The sequence below is a fragment of the Mycteria americana genome, chromosome 13 (assembly GCF_035582795.1).
Source record: "Mycteria americana isolate JAX WOST 10 ecotype Jacksonville Zoo and Gardens chromosome 13, USCA_MyAme_1.0, whole genome shotgun sequence".
Lineage (NCBI taxonomy): Eukaryota > Metazoa > Chordata > Aves > Ciconiiformes > Ciconiidae > Mycteria > Mycteria americana.
In genome coordinates, this window is record NC_134377.1 from 9,062,448 (window position 1) to 9,086,504 (window position 24,057).

Genomic DNA, 24,057 nt, shown 5'->3' on the forward strand with positions numbered 1-24,057 from the left:
AGCATCCAAGACCCAGCCAGGGGTGCAGGACACGGGATCAGGCCAAGCCCAGCTGCAAAGGGGAAACCGACCCTCCACCCCTCCACATCTCCCCCGAAGAGGTCCACGGATGTGCCCAGGGCATCAGCACCGACAGCTGGAAAAGCTCTGTTAATAAGAAAGGAAATAGGATTGTTAGTCTGTAGTTGCCCGGCACGAGACCGAGGGTTGCCCCAAGCGTCTCACCAACACCAGTTAAAGCACACCCCATTTCCAGCCGGGATCGGCGCGAGGACACGGGGTTTCGGATGATCCTTCGCGTGGTCTCCGACGGCGCCACAGCCTCGGGGGAGCCTGGCTGTGTGCGGGGCTTGCTGCTGGGGTGCCCCTCGGCTCTGAGCATTGGGGTCCGTCCCGCACTTTGGGAGAGCCACCGTTTGTCACCCAGAACGCACCTCATAGTCCCTGCCAGGGCCGTTTTTTGTGCTGCTCCAGCGCACCGGGCTGAGGATCACCCCCAGGGCCCTCCCTCGCCGCAGCGGGCACCGTCCCATCCGCAGGACGCAACCGGCGCATCCCCCGGCAGCCACCCGTGAAAAAATCACAAACACCGTGCACGCAAACAACAGCTTCTCCGGCGAGCGAAGGGACTTACCTCTGCACAGAGCAGCCGGGGGCAATGGGGCTGCAGGGGTTCGCCCAGCACGGCCTCGCCGGCCGTGCGGGAAGGGGCAGGCGAGACCGAAAGAACCAGGCGGCAGCACACACGCAAAGGACGGTTTTTATTGGGGTTCTTGTCGTATGAGAGCAGTTGTACTGACCAACACACAGAAGCAGCTTAGCTGTGCCAAAATAATCCTTTAAAAAAATAATGGCGGCATTAACTAAGTGTGGCACATCAGTCACAAATCGCCGAGGACTGTAAACTCTGAAGATAGTCTCTGTGAGAAGTACTACTGGAACGTGCAGCAGCATACACCGGCACGGGGCACACCCTCCTCTGCACAATAAATATGAAAAGAGCCAAGTACATAAAACAAAGAATGATTCTCATAGATACAATATCTAAAGTTATTTACAGATACTGGCTTTTCTTACCATTAAATTACACGTTGAAAACAGGTTCTCTTTCAATATATTTCTTTAAATCACTAGTAGCTTTTCATGTGAATCTGCTCCTTTTTTTTTTTTTTTAAAGGACCGAATGTAGTCACTGAAACAGTGCTCGTAAAAACACCTCACCGCTTTATTCTGTTTTTCAGGCTCATTTTTGTTTGCCATCTCACCTGCTCTCTGATCTCTCCCTTTCCTTAAGCAAAAGATGCCTGCTACAGCTGGGAAAGCCTCTTCCCAGCCCCACATCCAGGCAAGCCCGTAGCTACACCTGGTCTGTCTCCTTTTCCAGCCTGGCAGTACAGCGAGTGACACAAACCCGGATAAATCCTGACCCTGAATGAACAACCAGCTTTCTGATCCTGTCCCCAGGTTTTCTAATGAATCCCTGCTTGGGCACGTGTCGGGTTTGCAGCACTGGTCTCGGCACTATCCCAATCACGGCATGTTTCTGGCGGGTGATGCCGAGAAACCGCGATCCCACCGGCACCGGCGTGGTTTCACACCCGCCGCTGGCCTCTCCCTCCCTCCGGGTGCTCTCGGGCAGAGCAGCTCAACACTACAGCTCGCTCCTCTGCCGCAGAAAGCAAACACCATCAGGCAGGCGTGAGAAGGGGAAAATGGAAAACAAGGCAAGAACTACTACAAGGGGAAAAGCAGCCACCCCCTCCCTGCTTCGGGCAGCGTCTCAACAAGAAGAGGCGGCTTCAGCGGCACGGCTGGCAAAAGCCACATTTCACCCTTGAGATCGCATTCGATTAAGCCCTGAAGAGCACGTACTTCAAGCTCCACCATAGTGGAAATGAAAAGCACGTGCTTTAGTACCATGAGTATTCCTCAAACTGCAGAGGCCACGATTGCAACTGGAATTATTTTTAGCAAATGAGTTATCTGAATTTCGTCCTATTTCTGTACCTTGCTCAGGAAGAAGGTGCCTGGTTCGGTTATCTACAGATGTGCCCAGCACTCCAGCAAACACTTCTGGCAGGCAGAGCGAGCCCGCCGGCTCTCCCGCTCAGCGGGACCATGCCGTGGAGGACGGCAGCGTGGCCGAGCCCCGCTCCCCGCCTGGCCGAGCCTGCCCCGCAGTTACTCGCAGCGAGGAGCTGGCTCGTGGGGCGGTTTCAGGTCGGGGAGCGTGGGCTCGCCTTCCCGACACCCCCCGGAGGGACAGTCCCTGCCGGGGTCCCGGGGGTGCCCGCTCCCCTCCTCGGCTGCGGCGTGGGGGCAACGAGCACAGTCCCGGCCACCCGGCTCTGCAGGACACCTCTCCTGTCTTCATGGGCTCTGGCCTATTTGAAGGACCAAGTAATCACCCTGAAACAGCAAAAATCATTTCCAGTACATACGTTTTTGCAATCATCGATGCCAGTGAGCCCACCTCTGCCCTAAACCCAAACAAGACCAACATAAGCCACCGCTCCGAGCAGACCGGCACCTGCAGCCTCTCCGGGCTCTCCCTTCCACTCCCTCATTAACCTTGGAATAAAAGAGCTTTGCAAATATCTGAGCTGATGTCTGAGCTTTTTCAAATATCAAGCTGATTCCTTGCCCCAATTTGAGGTCATTAATTCTCGTTAACCCAGCACAGACTCATGTGAACAAAAGCTTGCTCTCTGGAATGCTGAGGAATAAAGGGGAAATTTAGAAATATCAAACGGAGGGGGTTGTTTGCAAGAGTTTATCAGATGTTTCTGCATTCACGAGCCACTGCACTTCGAGACGGTGCTGACCGTGCCTGCAAGTCTCTGTGCTCGTAACAGAATGGTAAGCTGGACGGGCTGACGGAAACGATTTTGACTTTATTATGAAAAACAGAATAAAGCTGACTGATCCTCCTTGAAAGGAACTGCCATTTCTATACAAATACGGAGCAGAAATTCTGTGGAATGTCAGAAGTTGGAGAAACATGTATTTAATAAATAATATAAAATGCTTTTTTGTTAAAATAGAATTCTTGGTTTTATACCTACATAGCATAGCAACCTTTACATAAACAAAATAAAGCTGAGTCTGTGATGATTAGTTTAACACAAAATAAAAATACAATTTAACAATAGTATTAAAACAGCCAATGTTCAATCCACACAATATGTACACCATGGAATAGAAATCAACAGAAAACAAAAGTAGATTATCTTGAAATTCCTCAGACATTTGGATATACATATGTTCTCTGTATATTTTAGATATTTTCCTTTTTTTTTTTTTACAATATTAAAATTAATACTATGCTTTTTCAAAATATGCTTTTCAGATTTTTTTAATTTGTAGAACTGACTCATTCCTTACATTAATCAACACAACTAGAATTATTTACTTTCTACTGTACACTTCAAAATAGTCCTTCCTCCATATATATTTAGAGTGTAAGCATTTCAGAGTTAAATTAACTGTATCATTGCCACCTGCTGCGTGGGGAACGGTGAAACCAGTGTGCGATTGCGAACGTCTGCAGTATGCAGATATGTACGGGACATTAAAGAAGAACCTAGTCCTAAAACTGATCAGCTGCCAGGAAAAGAGCAACACACAGAGCTCCAGGTATTTCACTGTTCATGAGCTAATTTACTATCATCGGAGACTGTAAACCTACGAAACGGTAACGTGCAAGTCATCACACGCATCGGGGGCTTGATCCTACTCGAGGTGGCAACGCTACCATTGACCTCGGCCGCACAAAATCAACGCCCCGAGCAGTTCTACTGGACATCAACAGCATCCACTTGTACAGGATCACAACTCGGATACACAGGTTTGTTTTTAGCACCAAATACACAACGTTTCCTATTATCTATGCACTGGACTGCAAACACCTGCATTTATACTAAACCCAAAACCAACCCAATGATCCTATTTCCTTTTTCTCCCCTCGCAAAAGCGGGAGAAGAAAAACTGCTGCTGCATTTCTAAAGGAGGGCTGTTGAAATTAAGGAAAATTCGAATGTGACTAAGCTGAGGTGCAGCTCCTGCAGCCGTGTGCCGTCACCCTCGCACAGCGCTGTCCCTACCTGCCAGGCTTCCCATCTGCACATCCAACTATTATTAGCGCGCTCGGAGTCTTTGTTTTTGAAGCCTAACAGGGGGTAACATACCGGGAACGTCAATGCAAGTTGGATCAGCTCCAGCATTTACACCAGCAGGGCTTATCTCACAGCAGCGGTTTGAGAAGTAACTCGTGAGACTGCAGTCGTAGACTTTGCTGGACCGGTGACAAGACATAAAGCTCAAACATAACTAATATGAAGAAGCTTTTATACTTAGTAAACTGGATAGCCTACAGTTAGATGAAGGGGTTTAAAAAAAAAAATTAGTAAATGTTCCTTTAACAGTTTCACAAATTTGCAAAATAATTACCAAATAAATTTGAATAATAAAAATTGCCAATTTATACCTGCAACGATGGGACATCTCAGCTGACATGGTGTCCAGGGAACACTTTACAGCACCGGCCAAGCTCATGCCCAGCTCCAAACAGCTCCTCCTCAGTCACCCTCTGCTTGCAGCACGAATAACTGGTGCTTTGCTATTCCTACGCTTCAATTTCAACTCATGAAAGTCTGATTTTAGCAAGAATTTGCTGTATCCCTATCTTGAAACAAGACATTAATTTAGAGCAACTCCCACCTATCAAAAATGCCACCCTACCTCAGAGCGGAGGGAAAGGGAAAGGAAAAGCACACAGAACAGAGCTGCGGCTCTCCTAAAAGTCACTGTGACCCCCCGAGCCCAGCTCCTGCAGGAACCGCACATCTTTCTACAATCACGTCACTCACGCACTTGCTTTCCAGGATCTAGTCTTACTGCATTTGTCAGCTTGTACGTCAGAGACAAAGAATAATTAGAAAATAATCCCTGCAGCACTGAAGGCATGTGGATGTGTCAGGGGAGTGTTTAATATGGCTCTATCTGGCACGTAATTCTCTATTTTGAAATACAAGAAACAATTCCCGTACGTGCTTAAATCTTCAGTGCAGCTGATTTTTTTTAAAGGACTTCCAGATAATTTGTTTAAAAATCTGTGTTTAATCATTCACTCAGCTCTGTTGATGCCTGAAGCTCTAATTTCTTTTATCTTTACTTCCCTGAACATTAAAAAAAAAAAAAAAAAAGGAAAGAAAAATCCTACAAACGTGGTCAAAATGCGTAAAAGACAACACCATGCCTTACGTTCTCTGCGTTCAACAAGATTTTCTACAAATACAGCTAAAGACCCTCATGTAAAGTAACACCATCAAGAATCTTTGTCCAAGAAAAAACTTCAGAGAATTTGGTACCTAAACCAGGAACGATCAGTTCGGAGCAGTATCTAATATTTTGCTTTGAAGGGTGGAATTCCAGCTCTCCCTCCACACCAGAAGATCCAGTCCCTTCCATGCAGAACCCCAGTTGTTACTGGGATCCCACCTTCCCCCACGTGTACGTGAGTTTCTTGCTACGGTAATCTCTCTTTCTCTCCTAACAGCACAGTCGTACGTGAGTCACAAATAGAAAGCTTTTATAAATGGTCGATAAATCAGCTGACTAAAGAACAACAAATGTTTTACTATTCCACTCCCATCTGCCATTGGTGAGCGGTGCTGACCAACGGCACAGCTCAGCTGCCAGCTGGTTTCAAATCACCAGGTACCCGTGCAAGGCACTAAGGACCATGCTAACGAGCACGTTCGAGGGCCGTCCCAACTCCGTTACACTTCAAAACACACATATTTCCGTAAGTCAATACACAGCCTTTGTTTCGTATAAAATCTATGGTTTTGAGGCACAATTTCCCAATTACAGATCTGTCCCTCCCTTCCTCACAGACACCAGCATCCGGAATCTATGATATGCTGTATCAGAAACTGCAAAACTCTGCCAACAAGATTTAGCATAAAAAGCAACCATGGAAAATAACTAAAAGAGAAGAATGGAACTGATAATGTACTAAGAAAGTATGAACAAGTTACGTGACAACTAAGAGCTGTTTTTACCACAACCTGAGGTTTTTTTTCCAAATCAGTAAGAAAATAAGAACATTGCATGGTATTATAGGAAACGCTGAACAACATCGAGTGCGCAGTCAGCACCAGTAAGATGAGACATTTTCTATTCCAAACCTCGGTAAATCTCGTTACAGTGGATGCCGAGATGCTAAACATCACTTACCAGTAAGAATGACAGAGAAGTTGGTACTCTTTTTACAGAGTAATTTGAAAAATAAATGGGAAAAAAAATCATTAAAAGATATCACCTGACTCACACGGGGTATCTTCCAAAATGCATTTTTCCTTTTATGCTGCACCAGATGACAAGGCAGAGTTCGCACACGTGTGAAAGCACATGCTAGGCAGAGTTAAGCCACTCCCACTTCTAGAAGCAAATACATCCAATTTTATTACAAGTGTGTTCAGGATAAACAAATACTTTCAAAATAATTCTTCTATTTTTGCCAATTCGTACTTTTCTACAGGGAAACAGGTCTAGAACTCTGTGGTTATCTGTTAGCAACACAAGCTAGACAAACCGCGCACATCAGGCGGACAGAGTCAGCTGTTGGTGTAACTTCTGTTCCCATTTACGGAGATGCAATTCCCGTCGTCTTTAGGGACCATGGGAGTTGTACCACCGTAATTAGGCAGAAAATGTTCTCTAAGGTGTTTACTGAATCAGAAAAAAGCTTAAATTAAGCCCTGACCTATCTCTTACAAAACACCACAGTAACCAGGGAAAGGCTGACTTCACATGCTTAAAGTTGTCTAACAGATAAGAGATTATATCTTTACTTTAGCAAGAGTTTCCACATGACACGACTGATGTCTCAAGTAGAATTAATACAAATCTGGCATTTGATCAGCTTGTTTTTTCAGTTCCATCCTCAGTATTCTCAGACTGTTTTCAATGTGGACAGTTTGAACTCTCTAGAAAAGAAAATTAAAAATCCTTTTGCAAGCTGAGCCATGTGATATGTGCACAAACCTCCTGAGCTGAGCTACAGTGAAAGTCTGGGATATCTAAGCTATGAGAACACATTTGCTTAATGTTTTTGTGTACAACAGAGAAGGATCCACAAGTCCCATAACTGAAGAGTGATCCAGAATACGTACCGAGGTACCCAGACATTTTAAACCCAGTACATGCACTAGAATGCATTGGATTTTAATAATTTCTTTTTAATTTTTAAAAAGTGCAGTTGACCTGAAATGGAAAAGAACTGTCTTTATGTTCACTGTAAACTTGTCAAAAGGAAAGCTCTTTAAAAACTGTGCTAAAATAGTCAATTTATACAACAGAGCACTAGATGAAGCTACCATAAATTCCTCTTCACCAATTATTACTCTATTGTGTCAGTTATAGTACTGCATATACGTAGAAGAAGCAAAACGGTGGTAGCTACTGTTAGTGAGTACAACAAACTAAGTGAATAATTTGAGTTCAATGTTTCCATGAAGTAGCAATAACATTTAAACCACAGGACAGTTAGAATTCAGTACTTTGAAGTGCATAAGAGTCACACTGTTGATCATCAGCAGTATGGAGAAAGGTTATTATAAAGTCAGCAGTAATGGTCGGAAAGAACATGGCAACACGACAGGTTAAAGGTTATCCAACATGGCAAGTCTGCAGCTCCTTCCACTGTTGAGGGGTTTGTCGGTATCGCACACACAAGTGTAATCCTAGCCAGCAGTAACCACTTCAGTCTCCAGACTTGGTACGCACCAAACAAGGGTATTGCAGAGAAAACAGCATCTTCCTTCCATCAGTAGTTCTAGAGTAATGGACCACGTTTTAGACACCACCAGGGTGTGGGAATGCATGGGAGCAATATGCAGCCTCTACGCTTGATGATTTCCACCACTGCTAGGAGCATGAATTCACTTGCCATTGTTCCAGTCTTCACAACCTCCAGAGACAGAGTTCTGACATTATCCCACGCTGTAAACATCTAATTCTTCCTCTTCTAAGCACATCCCGCGTCCAGGATTGCACAAAGTAATTCATAAGGATTCTGTGAAACTCAACATGTTCACGCAGTAGCTTTCCCTAAGTGAACTTTGTTCTCTGTTTCTCCTACAGACCGTTGCTATTCCTGTGGCTGAGCGGTGGTTTTGAAAGCTCTACAACTGTTGAGCGAGATTTATTGAGAAACTTTGGAGCCCGACGCAGCAACCTCTGTGCCTCAGTAAAAGTTTCTGTCAGCTCTTTTTTCCACTGAACAAATTCTGGGTCACTCTGAAAGAGATACAGAAGTAGTTTGGCACTTCATAGTAAACTGCCAATAGCGTCTTCTCCCTTAGATAGCACTTTCAAGCAACTTTAATTTTCCAAAGGAATGAATAACTTTGGATATTGAAAACATGCAGCCTTTTGCTTCTCCGTCACCTCGCTGAAGCCAGGCAAGGTAGCAGCAACTACAGACAGTCAAGATGTAATGAGGACTTGTGTACTTCCTCCCTCGCAAACACATTAGCCACCGTGAACTAACTGCGGTGAGACATGTGCCAACAAGGCCTTTGAAGCCCATGCAGGTTGAGAAGCTTTGAAGTTTTTAGCTATTTATTAAACTGAACTCATTTTGGCCCAAATACTATTGAAAACCATGACAGAAACTCGCATAGCTGCAGCTTTCCTGCTTTCAAAACTCAAGTGTGATAAAAACTTCCCAGTTTTGCTTAGGTTCAGCTTTGCTTTGTAAAGTACACTTAGTTAATACATAATGGGAGGACCTGAAAAAACTTTTCAATTGTTTTATCATATGTAAAACAATCCGATTAACAGTTACTGAAAGACAAGCGTCTCACCTCACACTGTAGGACAAACTGTTTTCCTCCTTTAATTCTCAGTAAGATGCATTTCTTATCTTTAATTTGTGTTTCTTCAACAGATACTATTTGTTCCATTGTCAGTAGATTTTGCTGTAGCATTTGCAAAAATAAAGCAGAGAGATGATCTGAAAAAACCTGTTGCCCATCAAATAAAGCCACCATGTAATTTTTCTGGACTACCCACATAAATCAAGTTATGAGCATTAACAGTCATTACACAAACATTTCCTGATTTCTGAAGACTGGGTCATGAACTAAATATAGATTATAAGGTAAGAGAGAGATTTAGCAAGGAGCTTCAACAGAGACAATGAAACATAAGCTAAGAGAGCCAGTAATGACAGCATGAAATAAGAATCTACAAATAGGTGTGTCTACAAACAAAATATTCATTATTTTCCCACAAGAGAGTTGCATATAATTTTATATATAGTCCAAGTATTACTGCTGTTATTAAAAAAAAAAAGGCAATCTTACTATTTCAAAGAGTTGAAAGGGAATATTCAAGCAGTATATACTTACAAAGAAGCAAACGTACACAACAGTTTGCAGAAAAGCTTTCCCTACAGACTGTCAGAGGAGAACAATGTTTTGAAATTCCAAAATCTTACTTAACTAAATATACAAATGATCTGCCTAGCACATGATCACAGCTGGACTAAACTAAAGTTACTATAGCATTTTCTTTGAAATAAAATGCTATAGCATTTATGACCTTACCAGTTTATGTTTTTTTGTATAAATAGTCCAGAGGTCCTAAATGAAAAACAACACCATGAACTACCAAATTCTTTTAAAAACATAACAAAACAAAGTAAACAGGTTTCTCAAGTCAACTTTCTGTTTCCTCAGTGCAGTGTAGCTACCCATTAACTAAAGCGATACTTAAGATAAGTTACTCAAATCCACTGGTCATTTACTCAGGCAAAACTCAGCTTCCATGGCAGGTATGCCTGAGTACGAGTTCTGAGTATGAGTATGAGTTCTGAGCATGAGTTCAACATCCACCTGCCTTTCATGCTCTTGGAAGCTGCTGCTCTCCAGAGTAACCTCACTTACCCGTGACTCTCCTTCTCCTCGCCATTCAAGTCGGTTTGGGAAGAGGTAAAAGTAACGACGCTGCCACTGAGTCAAGAATGGGTTCCCCAATTTCAGCATGTAGCCATGCATAATACAATCCTTCCCAAGTGCATAATCTATAACAAGAGGAAACATTAGCCTGCAAAACAAGGTACTGCCTAAAAGCATTCTGCAAATGTGCTATGTTGAGAAAGGACACAGTTCTGGACACGATGTGACTCAATGTGCTCTCACAAGGCTTGCAATAGTGCCTCTCTCTATGTGCACAGGCACACACAGAGCCAATTCTGCCTTAATTACATGAGCTGATGCGGCTGTAACCAAGAATCGAATTTGGTTCTTAAAAAAAGTATCTTATTAACTATTAAAAGAATTGTATATCGCTATCCAAAGTTCAGAGTTTGTGATGCAACATCCTCGTGCAAACAAGTGAAGTTTGCTGTAAAGGACCTCCTATTTTCTTTCCCGGCTTCTTTGTCATGAAATCAAATCCCACATACTCTTTTCTGAGCATACACCATAAACAAGAATGATGAAAGGCTGTACATGATAATCTTTAAAAGAGAGTACAAAAGATTTTCCAAAACATTATGTCATACAGCATTTCAAAACATTAAGAAATGTCTTAAGAAACACGATACTGACTAAATGAATTCTAACAATTACTGGTGAATGACAGTAATATGAGAGTCGGTTGTGTGGAACTTCAAACACATGAATTACTATCTAGCAGCAAAAGATGCAGAGAAGTGTATTTGACAGATTACCTTCCTCGTGGCCAAGCTGCTTATTTTTAGCCCTTTTTCTGGCCTCAATTTTATCTGTGTCTGCATTTACTGCATCATAAACAGTTTCTGCTACTTCTTGCTGCCAACGCTCCGATATTACCAGAGGGAAGTTCTTATATAATTCCTGGTCACTATCAAGCAACTTGCAAGAGAAAAACAACATAAAAACCCAACATTTTAATAACTTTTACTATTCTTATCCCCAATAGTTAATAGTTACCCATATAACAGTATTATTTTAAAAGATATAGTGAACTCTAACCTTACCAGAACAAACAGCTGCAAACAAGAGAAAACGCAGATACTAATTTAAGCAAAGATATTCATTTATATACAGAGAACAGGCCACCTGTTCAAAACTTGGTTAGTTTGATAGCTCTAAAAGCCTTACTTGGTTGCATAATCACTGTTAACAAAATGTCTAATTGTGTTAAAAACTTTCTCAGCACAAAAATTCCATTAATAAATTAAAAGATACCTTTTACACAACAATACCTTCCATGCTTCACAGCTTAATTTTACATTCTTAGTAATTAACCTTCAAAATTCAGCAGTGCATGCTGCAGACCTCAACTTGCCTGTTACACAGATTCTTTTCTCCCCTAATCCTTAACTACAGTACTTGAATTATACTGAAGGAAACTAAAATTACTGGATCTTCAGGAAGGACTGTTTGCTGCTTGACACAGCCATATTCTGGGTTTAGCCCCAAGGCACTCTGATGCAGTACAAAAAGCAATCAATAGTTTTCCCTATAACTTTATTAAAGGTTTTCATTTGGGGATGAGTTTAAACTCTCTACAGCCACTCCTCAGTTGCTTCAGTTTCTGTCGATCAGTAGAGAAACTAGACCTTTCTTTCCGAGAGCAAGACAAAGAGGCATCCTTTGCCGTGTCAAGAACGCAGTAAGCCCACTAGACTGCACTGTCTGCCAGCGGGCAGGGCTGGGTCCGGTCCTGGCTGCAGCAGAGGGCCAGGGGAAGGCAGATCCCGACAGAAGGGCATGCACGCACACCGGAGCAAACCCAGTGACTCCAGCCGCTGCTGCAGCACACAGCAGTTGCAGGAGCAGGATAGGAAAGCCTTGCTCAATTCTCCTTCTGCAGCCAGGCCAGACACTCCCAGAAGAGGTATTCTCCTCCTTTCCAGAGATCCATAGCCATATCACAGCAGGAAAATACACGCTGGATCTGAAGGCAGAAGACTTCTTTGCAATTCTGCACAAGTGGTTTACAGGGACTCCTTACAGCATCCGAGTAAGAGGGGAAAGCCGCAGGCATCCACTGTTGGCTTTCTAGTTTGTAACCTCAAAAAAACCACGTGTTCTTCTCAGTGTCACAGGACACTCTGCAGTATAAATATAATCTGCAGGGGCAACGGAGGATAGCAAGGCACTCAAAACTGGCATCCTCACGGGCAGAGACAGCTCCTGACACCTTAATGGAAGCTCCGACTGCAGCTGACTCAGAGGCACGAATTATTCAGTCCCTTCTAAAAGACTGTGACATCCCAGGGAAAGTGCAGAGCAAAGAAGCTGTACATGATATCCCTCACTGACTCATGACTAAGAATAAACGTATCTTATAGGCAGCCTGAACAAAGATTACATGCAAGTGATCTGCCTATACCATTTACCTTGCTGAGACTATCTGATCCCCTCAATAAATCAAAAGACCACCTGGTTTCTCCTTGGGAAATGTTCCCCCAAATTATGGCATTCCAGAATTGCAGGGAACTGGACTCCGGTTAGACTAATACTGACACTGAAGGTGTGGAGTCTTCTGGGATAAAGAACATTTTGGATTCTCTGCATTTCTCTTTAAACACGTAAAATCTTTTCTGTGCCAACTCCCGTAATTACAGCAGGTGACACTGACAGACAAGTTCCTTTTTAGGCACAGTGAGTACTTAACATGTTTTTTTGCTTATAAAGTTTAGAGCAATTACTCCTGACTCACTTCTGTAATAAGAAGAATAAAGTTTGATCTACTGAAGAAATGTACGATAAAAATAACGAACGGGACAGACCCAAGACAAGCCCTGATTCAGTACCAGGGAAGCTTCAGAAGAGGGGACAAATACGCAGGCTATGTCACACCACCTCCATGCAAGTCAGAAATGGGCCAGCAGCTTTAACTTCTCATTTTTTCCTTTACATTGTTTTCATTAGATTTTGGATAATATCAGAACCTGAAAGTTTCTTTTATCACTTTTCTAACTTATAAAGCTGCTACCACTAATATACAGTTTGTCATTTGTAAGAGTTTTCCAATGCACTCTCTGACCATGAGGTAATACTATTAAAATAAGGTTTAGTTCAATTCATCCAAGCTACCAGAAACAAATTATAATTTCTAAAACTACAAACCATTAAGTATTCTTGAAAATCTGAGGATTTCCCAAAAGTCGTCTGACCATTTGAAATACTTGCTTTATCATATAAAACTTTTGATAGGAAGGTAGATTTCAGCCAATCTAAAAAATAAAACATAAGGACTTGGCAAGCAACAACAAACCAGCCAACCAGCCCAAGCTACCTCTTTCATAACAGCATGGATTAAGTTTCCAAACTTGAAAGCAATTCCTTGCACATTCAGTAGCCCCTGAAGCAAAGGAATGGCATGCACACATGAAAAGTTAAGCACAGCAGTCACAGTGCCATTCTCTACCTATCATTTAAGGTTGTATACCTTAATGCCTTTAGTGTCCTCTTCATCAAATGACCCAATATCAAAAGCATCTGCTGCATTTACTTCTCCCCGGGGAGGAATCAGTGGTGGAGGATACTAGAAATTAAAAGCAGCGTAATTAAAGACAAATTAATGGACATTATTTAAATCCATTCTGTAGATATATACGGCCTTTTTATTTTTTGCACAAGTTACACGTGACTGAAATTAAACTTCAGTGCAAAGAAGTCTCCACTCCTTTAATAAATGGTCCTCCAAAAATTTGGGGGAAAAACCCTACAGCTTAGAGACAGCTAAGCAGAAGAAACCATGCAGTCATTTGACCCTGAAAAAGTTCAGTACTACTGATCAGGAAGACTTGTAGTAATGAATATACAGCAGTTTTCATCAACAATCCTCCACATATTCGTGCAAATGAGTACATGTGCTGGGGACTGGAACCCTGAAGTTTTCTCTCCATTACCTGTTTAGGCTTCTTTTCTTTTTACTGCTTTATCAAGTAAGCTACGGTTACTATCTTAATCCTTTACCTTTTGTAAATAGACTTGCTGCCAATCAATGCCTTTGAAGAAAGGATGTTCTTTTACTTCTTGTGCACTGCAAAATGAAAGTAACCGAAGTCAACAAAATGAAGGGGCTTTTCAAATGTATTTGAGAAATATAAAGCCTTCAAAGGTCACATTTCTATCACTTGAAAACATTGGTAAAATGCCGTTTCTTTCAAGGAAAAAAAAGTCTTCTTAAGTAAACAACAGAAGAGCAGACCTTCCTGTGGAAACACTGGAAATAGTGCTGTAGGTCTGGCAAGCAATCACTCTTGTTTTGCTATGGTATTCCATCATTTCAAACAACAAACAATACTCGTCTCTTGTCAGATCCCATACATTACTTCTAAGTAACGAGCTTACTCCACTCCATTTGAAATTATACATCTTTTATGGCAAAATAAGCAACTACTCTTGATAGGCCCATGGCTGAAAAGCAATCTCAGGTCATTATCACAGAGGTCTCCATAATAAAAAACCCTTTGAATATCTCACTGGAATTAAGAGCCAGCCCCAGTCTCCAGTGTGACTATCAATTAACAGGTATCACACATTGCCAAGGGTTTCTCAACAGTTACTTACTCCTCTGATAATTTTCTCTCCTAGTCTCACACGGGGCGCACACTGGCTTTTTAAATAGGTGATAACAACAATTTCAGTTAACAGCTATGAGCAAGGTAAGCTTGGCAGGAGCAAGTAGTGTTTTGTAGTCAATAAACAACAAAAAAAAAATCCCCTTTTCCTTAGAATCATGAAATGAAACAGGTACATCCAGAAATAGAGGCAATCCAAAATGAAGCAAGTACTCACAGCTTTCTGTGCTTGGTGGTTTGGGGGTTGGGTTTTTTTGTGTGTAATACGCTCCTACTACTACAGCCACAGTATAAACAATAAATTTTAGCTATCAATATGTCTGAATCAAGTAATATGACTTCATGCCAAAACAGATCAGGCAAAAACATAACAATGCAGGGATGAAAAGTACGAACACCATCCAAAGTAAGTATGACTGCAGAGAACTCGGGGGAAGTCCTTACTGACAGATTAAATGGTCCAAAAATTTGTCCAAATCAAAAGAAGCTGAAATGTAATTCCATGCAACAGCACTTTTTAAAGTTCTCTTTCCAAAATTAAAACCATCACAACAGGAAGCAGATTTTTACTTGAAATTAATTCATTCATTTACAGCGCAGTGGAAATTTTTAAAGGCAGTGGTCCAAGGAGAAGACAACACCTACCTTCTTCCTTGGCATCCAAGCCTCTTGCTAACATCCCGCTGCAAGAGCCCTTCCAAAAGGGACTTCAGTTCAGGAGAAAATGAATCTGGTAGCTCCACATTCTATGAAAAAAAGAAGTACAAAAAGAGGCATTTAATTATAGAAGTAGTGTGATCTGCTTTCCCCACATGGGAGAGTAGCTTTTCTTTGATAGTGTTTGTAAACAACTCTTCCATGTGTAAATACAGCTATCTCAGAAAGCAGGCTATATAGTTCCAGTTTTTAGAGGAAATGGGAGTTTACTAAACAAGAGGAATGTAACTGCAACTGCCACCAGGCTCCTTACCACGGTGAGCGTCATCCGGTCGATCTCATGCTTATCTTTGGTTTTGTGCTGTCTGAAAGGACTGTGACTGTAGAAATAAGAAAATGCACTAATAAATGTAAAGCCATAACATATCAGGTTATTTCAGCTGTGGCAACCCCAGGAAAGAGTGTAGCATCCTTTTAGTCCCATTCTTCCACCTCATCAATCCTGTCCTGCAGAACAATAAAACAAGTAGTACAACATTTAGCATTTACAACAAGAAATGAGACGTTACACATGAGCATACTGTGGCTACTAGCTACCTCAAAAGTATCAATGTTTGATCTCTTACAACTTTGTTTTCTTTTCTTACTCCAGAGAGCTGCACCGCTTTGCAAGAAAGTTTATCCTTTCTCTTCTCAGTACAATTGCATGTGGTGGACATCAAAATCAAATTCAGAGAAAAGCAACCATTCCATTTCTTTAAAGACTACACACAGATATCCCCGAGATTATCAAACTTGGGGAAATCTGATCTAGTTACTCCATATAAAGGCATGCAGAGGGTTAGTTTATTCTTAAATGCACTGATCCGTCCTTAAAGACAGTGTTTCAAATGCCTTACCAATTACATCTGTGTCTCCCAAAAACCAGAACGGTTTCATCTAACAAGAAAACCCTGAACAGCTATCACAACACAGATACTTAAAAACACTGATCTATATACGGACACTGAGTACGACCTACAGAACTTACCACTCATCTATATGGGAAGAATGAAGCAAGATCTTAAAGTAAGTAGGTGAAACAGAAGATAATCACAAATACCACAACATTAGCAACTGGGAAGATATTTGATGATATCTCGTAAATTATCATCTTTATCCCTTTCCTGCTTTATAATTCTGTTTTGAGTTTGAATTTTTCCTTTTATCATAGAATCACAGAATGGTTTGGGTTGGAAGGGACCTTAAAGATCATCTAGTTCTAATGCCAAGCTATAGGAGACCTTAGAATATTACAGATATACTGTGAAGTACTTAAACAATAGCATGAAAGAAAGCAGAGACATTTTAGTTATGAGATTTTTTAATTAGATTTAGGATGTTTTCCCTGTTTCTTAGTTTTCTTCAAAACCTTGAGGGAATGATATTTTTCAAAATCAAAATGTTATTTACTTATCAATACATTAATTAGCTATTATAAAGCATTTTGTCTTGCCACATGACAGCATGTACTAGCTTGTTTCAACTGGGGACCTGCTACTCAAGAGTTATTTCCCTTTTATCCTCAAAAACGTTTCTGATGAATAGATCTGATAGACAGACCAGGACTTCCATTTTTCTGTTTTTAAGCATGATAGGTAAGAAGTCAAGAGTAAATGGCTAATATACAGCCTCATATACTTTGACAGTGAGGCTCTGAGTAGATTAGGGAAACAAATGATTCACTGTGGACTTATGGCCAGATTTTATGCCAGACTAAATTTACCAAACACCAAGAAATGGCACCATGTGCCCAACCCTTGTTTTGAGATGCAAGTTGTTTAATTGGCTTCAGAACAGATGAGGAAGGATAGTTCACCATGAATAATGCTTTGGCTTCTGGCCGACCACCAATACCACCCCGCACATCTCTGTCAGGAAGAATCACAGCCCGCAAAGACTGAGATCTCCCCGTGAGTTTCCGTGGTAAACGGGACCATTTGCCCCTAGGTGCTAGTTCTTTCATCACACAACTTCAATCCTGTGAAGGAAGAACCACGCCAGAGTCAGTCGGATGCCCTAATCCTCTGTGCCCAAGTGACTCAAAAGGAAAAGGTCTCAAAAGAAAAGACGAAGAGTCCACAGTGGTCCCGCATGAGAGAGACGCTCTCCTCTCTCCCCCTGGCAAACCCAAGCTGTTGTGTGTCTTTTGACCTACAGAATTCTTCAGTGAGTGATTAGAGAGACGGAGCACTGCTCATAGCTGTATAATGCTGTCCATACTTAGAAATATTTTTTTTTTTTTACAATTTAAACACCATTTCTTTCTTTATTTGCACACTTACATTTAGTCTATTTTGTGAACAATTAATGTTAAACTGATACTGCTCTATACTTCAATTCAGAAGTCACACGCGTACCTTCCTTTGTACAGTGTCTGGGATAGAGGTAAGAGCTTATAATTAATTATGCGCAAGGACACAGGATGACCTAAGTAATGATCAGTCTTTACAGAGAAGCACCCTGAAAAGCTTACAAGATTTTTTCTGTTTTGCCATTAACACTGAGGATGCTATTTTCAACAAACACTTGCCAATCAGTGCTTATTGACTGTTCAGGTAAATCCCTTAGTCTTAATAAATTCTACATAGCCACCTAAGTTTACTGAGAAGGTATAATTATCATACACTCTTGTACACCACTATGGTTACAGGCCAGATTCAGCAAATGGAAGCATCCACACATTGCAACTTACCCAAACGCTACAGAAGGAAAGACTGAGTATCATGTAAAAAGGGAACAATGCAGCAAAGTTTCGCCATAAAGCAGGTCTTAAGCATAAAATGAAGTCCATAATTTAACAGGGCTGCTAGTGTATTTAAGCAATGAATAATGTCGTATCATTTAAAATACTAACAATTGCCAAGAGAAGAGTAAATTGCCTATCAGCAGAAGTGAAAAGAGTGGACAGAGCATCTGCCGTCCTCGCTGCCCCACACCTGTACCTACTAAGGGAAGCAGGGCTTGTGTTTTGTTTGTTTTGGAAACAAAAAAAGTCTGGTTTAGTCTCACGTGCAGACGTGGTCTAAGTTACAGAGATGGCATTAAGATATAATTTTAGCTAATATGTAATACATTACATATTAGTATTTCAAGGGACAGACAATGACAAGGCCCAGGCTAAAAAAAAAAGCACACAGGACATAAAACTTCACTCACCCTCTCAGAAGTTTGAAAAGCATGCAGCCTAACGAGAACCAGTCTGCACTGCTATCGTATGCTGTTCCCTTCTGGAGCACCTCTGGAGCCATGTATCCGTGGGTACCTCTGAGAAGCAGAAAGGGACAAAATCTTGATTACAATCAAAACTATCATTGTAAAAAAATAAATAAAAAACAATAAAATCAGTGTTTTCTCAATAATATAGCCTAATTCAAAAATAATTAATTTTAAACACGATTTTATTTTGCCTTTTCTTTGACCCTACATACATATGCATGTTTTCTGTTTGTATATATCTACTGAGGAAATACCTTAAAACAAACAACAAAGCACCAGAACTGATTAGGCAAACTGAAGATTTAGCAGAATCAGCACAGGGGTCAGTAAGTAGCCTTCTGTCTAAGAGTGGAACACAAAAGAGAGGTGGAAAAGTTGCGTACTCTGTCCACTCGGTTTACAGGAAAGACAGACATCAGGACACAGGCAGGGCTCCTGATGTTTCACGCCAGATCGCCCCAGCCCTGGGCCCTGTAAGACTGAGACCTGCTCTTACCCACAACGCCAGAAACAGGGCGAGCAGAGCTGGCTTGTGCTCTCTCTCGATGTGTTTCACGTGTTTCCTTCCAGCTAACACCTGTGTGCTAGATTTAACAACAGGACACCTCCTCCAGAAGTCATCGCTGGTCACCACTAGAAAGCAGTCACCATGTACTGCTTTTACCCTTGATGTAATTGGAACGTATGAACTTTTTCAAGAAGCTACCGAATTGCAAATCTTTTAAGATATGACAGGATGAAGCTTTCCTTTTTACATAAATTCTGGGACTACATCAGGGCAAATGAGGACCTAAGAATAAAATGTGCCAGATAAGATGTGGAATCCACACACAACCCAAGAAATTCAGATGCCAGTAATGACCTGATGCCAAGAGGCAGAAAGGAACACAATTTGCCTCCAGTTCTACAAAGATCGAGAAAGAGAAAGACACAATAAATCCTGTTTTTCAGTCAGTTTTGGAATATTTAATTATCAATTTAGGACAATTAAAACAATCTGGTACTTTTAACTCAGTCAGGTTCTTATCTTCTCTGAACAGTGAATCATCTCGAAATAATGTGTCATCTTCCAGCCATGCCTACACATCAGCTGCTACAACTGTGCAGGAAAACAGAAAAAGGGAGACTAAAAAACCTTATTAGAGTATCCAGCTTAGCTGTGTTATAAAGCTAGCCTGTGCCACGCAAGCGTTAGGTTTTTTCCTTTAGGCAAAGTTGAATTATAAAGACACATAAAGGACTTACTTAGTAATTTGTGCAGCAAAGCTACCATACGTAATACTTACACACTAGCATGTGGCTTCTTTTTGGAGAAATCACAAGCCAGCCCAAGGTCTGATATCCTGACATGCCCATGTTCATCCAACAAGATATTTGCAGGCTAGGAATGCATAGACACAGAAAGGTTACTGCTTGGTGTTTTTCAGTTGACAGAACTACAAATTCTCAGAACACAGTAACTCATTCTCAAACATCAATACTCTCTGGTAATAGGTAATTGCCTTTTTTATTTTTTTTTTTTTTTTTACATAGACACTTGCTAGATAAAATCTACATTCTAACAGAGCATTACCATCATCTCCAGAAGAGATTGTGAAATACTGACGAATAACAGAAGAGAAAAAACAGGCAACATTTGAAACAGAAAGCACATGAAAGAATAAATCCGTTTTGGCCTCAAGTCCACATTGCTTTTGGTTCTTTCACGGAAGGGCCTGTGTGTGGCTCTTACATCCTTTACTTGCAATCTGCGCTCTCTGTGCAGATTTTTTCCCCTCTTTTGTTGCCACTTGGCTCATGGACACCTCTCTCGGAGCAGTCCTCAACTTCCCAATCGTCAGTGAAACACCCTGGCGCAACTGTCTTCCTATTAGTCTCCCATCACACACACTCCCCTTATAGGGCTCTCAGAAATATAGTACACTCTAAATTAATAGCATCACTAAGATGGTAAGTGTAACACTGAGTAACACTGCACAGGATTTATTCAGACCCCAAGGAAGCATCTCCCAGGCCAGTTAAACTAGATAATAGCACAGATTAGAACTATGTTGAAAAATTATTAGAAAAATCACCCAAAGATAAACAAATAATCTGTATTCTTCCCAAGAAAAGGTTTCACGTAAGATACTTCATTTAACTTATCAGTATCTCTGGATTGTTTGCTGCTATCTAAAAACCACCTGTGTGAATGCAGTCACTACGATTACCTTTAGGTCTCTGTATACAACAAAGCGATTGTGCATGTGTTCTAAACCCAGGATGATTTCAGTAGCATAAAACCTCATTTCTTTTTCAGAAAACACTCCGTGCTGGGAGAGGTGGTAGTGCAAATCTCCTCCTAAAATTAGAAGAATTGAGATGCAATTAAAAGGACAGTAAAATATTGCCTCACAAGCAGACAGCATGATGTAGGGGGGGACCAGCATAGCATTTGTAGGTTCTTATAACCTGTGGAGCACACAGGAACCCAGACATACGGTCTGCAAGTACACATGAGGACCAAATACCTGAGAAAGTTAATAAAGAAATTGGATCAATCTGAAACTCCATTTTAAAAATACCTTTACCTCATACACCTTTGCATTCAGTGACTAATCCAGCAACTGAGTCTTAATGCAAAGGATTTTCACAGCAAGTAAAATGCAGTCACATAGATAGGTTTCTGAAAAACTGAATAAAATAGAATGTAGAACAGCCCAGGTTGGGATGGACCTCAAAAGGTCATCTGGGCCAAAATATTACAATATTCATGCTGGGGATGTTTTCACACTTTCCTAATCAAAGAACAGGTACAATACAATGTCACTCTGTGAGCTAATCCACACCATCAACACATCCAATTGTGAATATTCCTAGAAAACTGTTTCTGATCAAGCTACAGATTTAAAATAATCAACCAGTTACGTGAATTTGACCTACAGCTTAGATTTTAATGAGAATCTTCACTTGCAAAACACCAAAGCCAGTCTCTATTACAGGATATGAGCTCTATTTCTCAATTAAATTTCCAGCTTTGCAACACGGTACGTGCAGATGTGCTCCAACATCTTTAGGTGCTTACCGCAGGACCCCAGTCAGAGTTCGAGTCCAAGCCCCACAAGTCTGAGCATCCTCAGCAAATAAGGGCACTGCAGCATCTTTTCTCTCTTAACTCTGCCCATTTCTCTCTCTGTGTGTTCTCACAAGAGTTATGCTAAGGCTTCTAGGTATAATTTCTTTCCTTTGCGGAATGTTTCCCCCATCTATTTTCTTTGCAGAACTCTTTATAGTAGCCCTTTTATTTTTATTCTGAAAGCTGTCCCCCTGATCTCCTCACACATTTCTCCACATGACCATCATTTTCTTAAGCTTCCAGCCTAGCAGGCCCTTTGATATCTTTATTTAAATATGTTAATGTTATGAGGTATCAGAGATTTTTCAGTCTGTTCTATACACTCCCTGCTTTAGATCAATTTACCCCTCCTGCTCGCAGGCTGATGCTTCACACCTCAGATTATTTTTCCCTCATTCTCGTTATGATCTCAGCAAGTCCTTCTGCCAAGATTTCTGTAATATTATCATTATCTGCATGAGCCTTGCTTACCATTCATCAGGTCCAGAATGAAACAAAGTTTGTCAGGGGTGTGGAAGGCATAGGTCATACACACTATAAAAGGACAGTCCTAGAAGGAAAGGAGCAAAGAGTTCATCTCAGGCAACAAGCAAAGTACTACTTAGAGAAGCTAAAAATACATGTGATATTTTTCCTATGATATTTGCCAATATTCATAATGATTTTCTAAAGCAATTTGTGTACTAAGCTACATACTCTGATGTTTCACTTACAGCTTAGAGATCTTAGATTTTGCTATGTCATTTCAAATATAAATAAAGCTATTTAGCTAAAGCTAAAAAAAAAAAAAAAAAAACCCAAAAACAAAAATAAAAAAGCTATGACAAGCCAAAGGCTTAAAAAATGCAGGTAGCATCACTATCTTCGGAAGACTTTCAACTACAGCACATTATAAAAATATTTACCTGAGTCTGCATTAGGCTTACATGAAAGATACATTAAAGCTACAAGCTTTAGGCCAGCTCAGAAAAAAATAAAGCTGCTGCCATGAAGTGTAAAGGATACGCACTATTTCCCACGACTGCATGGCAAACGTTCTGCTGTCAGAACGCTGATCGACAATCTGAGTCACATCACGTACAAAATCCCAAAGGAAAGAAAGTTTTATCCTCACCTATACATTAAATGCAGCTACTCTGGCAACACCCTGTCCACGCTGCTGAACTCCCCCTGCAGAGCTGCACAAACGTGACAGCGAGGCGTTCTGCCGCTCGCTGCTGCCCTTCAGCTCTCCGGCAGCATTTGCAACAGATGATTAAAAGGATCATAAATACACTAGGAAGGAAGTCACAACTCTGATGTGTATGCAATGCACGGGAAGCAAGAACAGCAAGGTCCAGATTATGCAACACCCAGAAAACAAGTATGGTGGGTGCAGATTTAAGAACGTCACTGCAGAGCAGCCACGCGCAGGGACGGATTACATGGAGTACATTCCCACTTCTTGATGCACTTCAACCATAATTCACACAGATGTTTAAGACAAGCAGCCATAAAAAAATACAGCTGGAAAAACACCTCTTTACTGCAAAACATAGAATCGTTTAGGTTGGCAAAGACCTTTAAGATCATCAAGTCCAACCGTTAACCCAGCACTGCCAAGTCCACCACTATACCATGTCCCTAAGCACCTCATCTACACGGCTTTTAAATACCTCCAGGGATGGTGACTCAACCACTTCCCTGGGCAGCCTGTTCCAGTGCTTGACAACCCTTTCAGTGAAGAAATTTTTCCTAATATCCAGCCTAAACCTCCCCTGGCGCAACTTGAGGCCATTTCCTCTTGCCCTATCACTTGTTACCTGGGAGAAGAGACCGACCCCACCTCTCTACAGCCTCCTTTCAGGCAGTTGTAGAGAGCGATGAGGTCTCCCCTCAGCCTCCTTTTCTCCAGGCTGAACAACCCCAGCTCCCTCAGCCGCTCCCCATCAGCCTTGTGCTCCAGACCCTTCCCCAGCTCCGTTGCCCTTCTCTGGACACGCTCCAGCCCCTCAATGTCTCTCTTGTAGTGGGGGGCCCAACACTGAACACAGCATTCGAGCTGCGGCCTCACCAGTGCCCAGTACAGGGGGACGATCACTGCCCCAGTCCTGCTGGCCACGCTGTTTCTGTTACAAGCCAAGGTGCTTGTGATCTGTTCAGCGTGCTGGTACCTCTGTAACGCACACACATTGAAAGACACCATGGTGGAAAGTTGGCAGGCCTTCCTCTCTTCGTGAGGCCTGTATCGGATGTAAGTGGCTAATTAACAGGGGGTGGCTATTACCTTGTCGGCCCCTTCTCCAAAGCCGTATGAAACCAGGGCTGTTCAGTTAGCCTACAACAAAACTTAAGGAATGGCTGTGCTGTCGAAACAGACTGGACCGCACCGTAACACCGACAGACGAAGGTCTGACCCCAAAGCACGGAGGCTGACAGGAAGACGAGCTAAGAC

At 41.7% G+C, this 24,057-nt stretch overlaps 1 protein-coding gene across 2 annotated transcripts in view; it reads right to left on the reverse strand.

Annotated features, from left to right (window-relative positions):
* Positions 1-748: 748 nt before the first annotated feature.
* GRK3 (G protein-coupled receptor kinase 3) overlaps positions 749-24,057 on the reverse strand; it is a 79,309-nt gene continuing 56,000 nt past the window's right edge. The window contains exons 10-22 of one of the 2 annotated variants that reach the window (XR_012777725.1): positions 22,095-22,173; positions 20,719-20,849; positions 19,795-19,889; positions 18,449-18,556; positions 15,564-15,630; positions 15,239-15,339; positions 13,986-14,052; positions 13,456-13,551; positions 10,745-10,907; positions 9,957-10,093; positions 8,874-8,987; positions 6,335-8,304; positions 749-979 (exon numbers count right to left, since the gene is read on the reverse strand). Coding sequence is in view for 1 of the 2 variants with exons in the window: in XM_075516019.1 (XP_075372134.1) it covers positions 8,143-8,304; positions 8,874-8,987; positions 9,957-10,093; positions 10,745-10,907; positions 13,456-13,551; positions 13,986-14,052; positions 15,239-15,339; positions 15,564-15,630; positions 18,449-18,556; positions 19,795-19,889; positions 20,719-20,849; positions 22,095-22,173 (1,320 nt within the window). In the remaining variant the exon portion in view is untranslated. Of the gene's footprint in view, positions 980-2,874; positions 8,305-8,873; positions 8,988-9,956; positions 10,094-10,744; positions 10,908-13,455; positions 13,552-13,985; positions 14,053-15,238; positions 15,340-15,563; positions 15,631-18,448; positions 18,557-19,794; positions 19,890-20,718; positions 20,850-22,094; positions 22,174-24,057 lie in introns of those variants that run through there. The other variant, XM_075516019.1, reaches the window with a different exon arrangement.